Source organism: Anopheles cruzii, unplaced genomic scaffold, assembly GCF_943734635.1.
Source record: "Anopheles cruzii unplaced genomic scaffold, idAnoCruzAS_RS32_06 scaffold02149_ctg1, whole genome shotgun sequence".
Classification (NCBI taxonomy): domain Eukaryota; kingdom Metazoa; phylum Arthropoda; class Insecta; order Diptera; family Culicidae; genus Anopheles; species Anopheles cruzii.
Window position 1 is genome coordinate 1 of NW_026455734.1, and position 3637 is coordinate 3637.

Genomic DNA, 3637 nt, shown 5'->3' on the forward strand with positions numbered 1-3637 from the left:
GAAAGTAAAAAACGGTCCAAGTCTAATTAATCAGCAAACTTGTTCCAGCCAAAGCAAAAGAGTGCATCACCCCAAAGTTCGTTGTTCGGCAAGCACATTACAGTGTCCCATCATTATTTTTAAGTACTCACATAACTATCTAGCTATGTAATGAAGATTCTCTTATCACCAATTTATTTATAAACCATAGATTTTAATATTAAATCAAGTTATTGCTCGTAACTACGTAATCGCAATTTTAACCAACACCAAGTTAACGCTGTTCTTGTTTCTCTATTCCTATCTAAAACGAATTTTGGACGCTTGAGCTCATTTGTGTATTTTGGAAACGATAAGTCAGCAGAGTGTCGTAGTGTCGTGAAGTGTGTTTCGGAAGCATGGTGCCTCTAGCATGGACAGTGTTCTTGTGCATCGTCAGCAGTGCTAGAGGCGCGATTTTCGACGAAACTGATTTTGCTACACCATGTTCTGCTAGCTTCTCTGGATATGCTCTCGAGATGCTCATGGTAAAGCTGGACCACATGCAGCAAAGTGTTCTGCAACTACAGATCGAATCGGCCAAGCAGCGGGAAGAGCAAGTGCACATGACCGTGGGACTAAACAACATGCAGCACAGTTTTCTGGAGCTACAGACCGAATTGGCCAAGCACCGGGAAGAGGCTGCGCAGAGCCAAAATGACAGCCAGCCGCACATGCAGCACTGTTTCTTGGAGCTTCAGAGCGAATGGGCCAAGCACCGGGAAGAAGCTGCGCGAAGCCAAAATAACAGCGATAAGAGCCTGGTTGATATTAAGAGGGCCGTGCAGAACAATTTCGATTCGATGCGTCGATTGGAGGATGATGTTGGTCGCAACTTTACTCTCCTACAGGAACGATCATGGCAGATCTTTGCACTACAAGCTACGCATACTACAATGAAGACCAATCTTCTGTCATATGTGCCCTATCGCTCGTGCAGTGACATTGGGAATGCACAGTCTGGGGCATATATTATCCAGACGAACGGTGCAAGTAACCCTTTTATGGCGTACTGTCAGAGGGATGTGAAGGGTGGAGACAGCTGGTTGGTGATACAGCACCGATTCGATGGATCGCTAAACTTCTATCGCAACTGGAAAGAGTATCGGGATGGTTTCGGTAACATTGAGAATGAGTTCTGGATCGGACTGGAACGACTACATCAGCTGACATCGGGGCGACCCCATGAACTGATGGTTGAGCTGAGAGACTTTAAGGGGAATTATAAATTTGCAGTCTACGCAGCATTCGAGATCGGCAGTGAAGCCGAACAATACAATCTGAAAACCCTTGGAGCGTACCACGGAACTGCAGGCGATTCTCTGTCATATAACAAGAATATGAAATTCACGACGTACGATCGGGATAATGACGAATATAGTTCCGAACATTGTGCTGTGATAAGTGAGGGTGCCTGGTGGTACAAAAGCTGCTCGCACTCCTATTTGAACGGGCCATATAAGAATATAGATGGTAACTCGATGATCTGGTACCACTTCAGCAATTCCCATGAAAGACTGAGCTTTTCAAGAATGATGATCCGACCAAAATAAACTCTATTGTATATTCGCTCAAAATCAGTTGTGCGTTTTCCATTCCCTACTAAAGACAAGAAAACCTCCAAAAGATCAACGTACGTCTCGAAGACTAGAAATAATCATCCTACAATTTGAAAATGGCCACGATAAAACGTGGCCAAAAAGGAGAAGACCTTAAGCGCCAAACGTCAAATCAGAATAGCATCTGCTTCGGTCCACAACGTACGCTTTGCCTGGTCCGGAAATCTTAACCCGAGCAGCGACTACTTCCATCACTATCTTCTTCTACAAATATAAATAATCTATATCTTCTTCTTCTTCTGTCTGTATATATAAAAATGGTTGTTTGTCTGTCTGTCTGTCTGTACCGCATTTTCTCCAAAACTACTGAACCAATCCGCGTGAAATTTTCCACAGCTTAGTTTTGTGACTCCGGATTGTGAATAGGAAAGATTGACCCTCCCACACCTCCGGGGAGGGGGGGGGCTCCCATACAAACGTAACGTAACGTAACGTCCCATACGTAACGTCCCATACAAACGTTTTCGAGCCAATTTAACCAAATTCGGCAGATGGGAGTTTTGGGGAAGGGGAAATGTTCTGGTGAATGTCTGAAACCTCTCCCCTCTTTACAAAGGGGTCTCCCATACAAAATTTGGGTTAATGTAAGCAAAACTTCGATAATTTTAAAGCAATTTGAGCTAAAGTCATGTGGTGCGAGTTTTGTCATGTATCCAATGGGAAGCCGATCGGATACGTCACCGGGAAACGGAGGAGTAACGGGGAGCGGGAAGGGAAATTGAACGAATACGTCACCGGGAAGCCCGATCGTTTGAAAAGTAGGAGTAACGGGAAGCGAAAAGGAAAACTGATCAGAAGCGTCACCAAGAAGTCCTCTGAAACGCCTCCCAATCGAGAAATAAGGATGAAATAGGGCGCAGCGACGCGCGCCGGGAACTGCTAGTAACATTATAAAAGTAAAAAAAAACCTTATGAAATTTCGCACAAAAGAATAGAACAACAATGTATTTGCTGTAATAACACTACCAACTTTCATCGCATTATAATGACTAGCAATGATTTACTTAAAGCCTTGGCATCAATAATACTTAATTTTACTTACTTTGCTTTTGTATCTTTGTTTCCTGTTCGTGTAAGAAATCTATGAATCTGCACTTGTTGTGGAGAACGGCAGGATTTTTTTCTGATTGTGGTTTTGTCCATAAAATTGTGACAATTCAAATAATAGTACGTCCTAATTCACTCTTTTCTTCATTCCCAAAACTGTTCAATTCACAATATTTCTGAAGATTATAATTAACAAAATCGTACTAAAACTAGGTTGACTGTCGATAGGTCCAAAAAGGTCGAGAACGAGCCGATAAGATGAATAAAATTACATTGTGACAATTGCAATTCATTGAATTTATTTTCATCGGTTCATTTTAATCGGTTCACCCAATTCGAGAGAATTCATTTTCAATTCATATAGTCTCAGCCTTGACAACTAGATGGCGCTAAAGTCGGTTGTGCTATAGCCATCTGTACGTCGGACGTTTGGGCCAAATTAAGAATGTTGTCCGCAAGAGGGCGCTAGCGAGAGGCGGAGAAAAGGCCCAAAAGCGGGGAGACTTAAATCAGGCCAAATTTCACATATTTCCCCTCATGGCTGTGTGAAATATTTCAGATTCTGTTGAGTTGGGACTTTGTGTGGAAAAAAACATGCCTTTTGCGTGTAAAAAAAAATTAAAAATTATCTACTTAATTAAATACTCATGATCAGGTTAAGAAGCTTTTGTCTGTATCTAAGAAAATTGGATTTTATCAGGCTGAGAAATAGTATTACTGTCAACTATCAATACTGTTAATCTCTTTTATCCTGGAAAAGGAATTTTGAATTAACACTTCAACAGAGAAAACGAAAAAAACCTTGCTTAAATAAATCACACTTCCACGATCACAATCCGGATTTAGGAAAAATGATTTATTTGGATTGTATTTCTTTTAGGAGAATCGGAAAAAAACATTCTGGCTGTAAATTTCAAATTCCTGGCCGTGTAAAACAAAAACAACAGACCCCA

The 3637-nt window shown here is 41.5% G+C and overlaps 1 protein-coding gene across 1 annotated transcript; it reads left to right on the forward strand.

Annotated features, from left to right (window-relative positions):
- The first annotated feature begins 497 nt into the window (after nt 1-497).
- Nucleotides 498-1571, forward strand: LOC128276705 (fibrinogen-like protein A). The gene has a single exon (XM_053015164.1). The coding sequence runs from the start codon at nt 498-500 to the stop codon at nt 1569-1571; it is 1074 nt and encodes a 357-aa protein (XP_052871124.1).
- The last annotated feature ends 2066 nt before the right edge of the window (nt 1572-3637 follow it).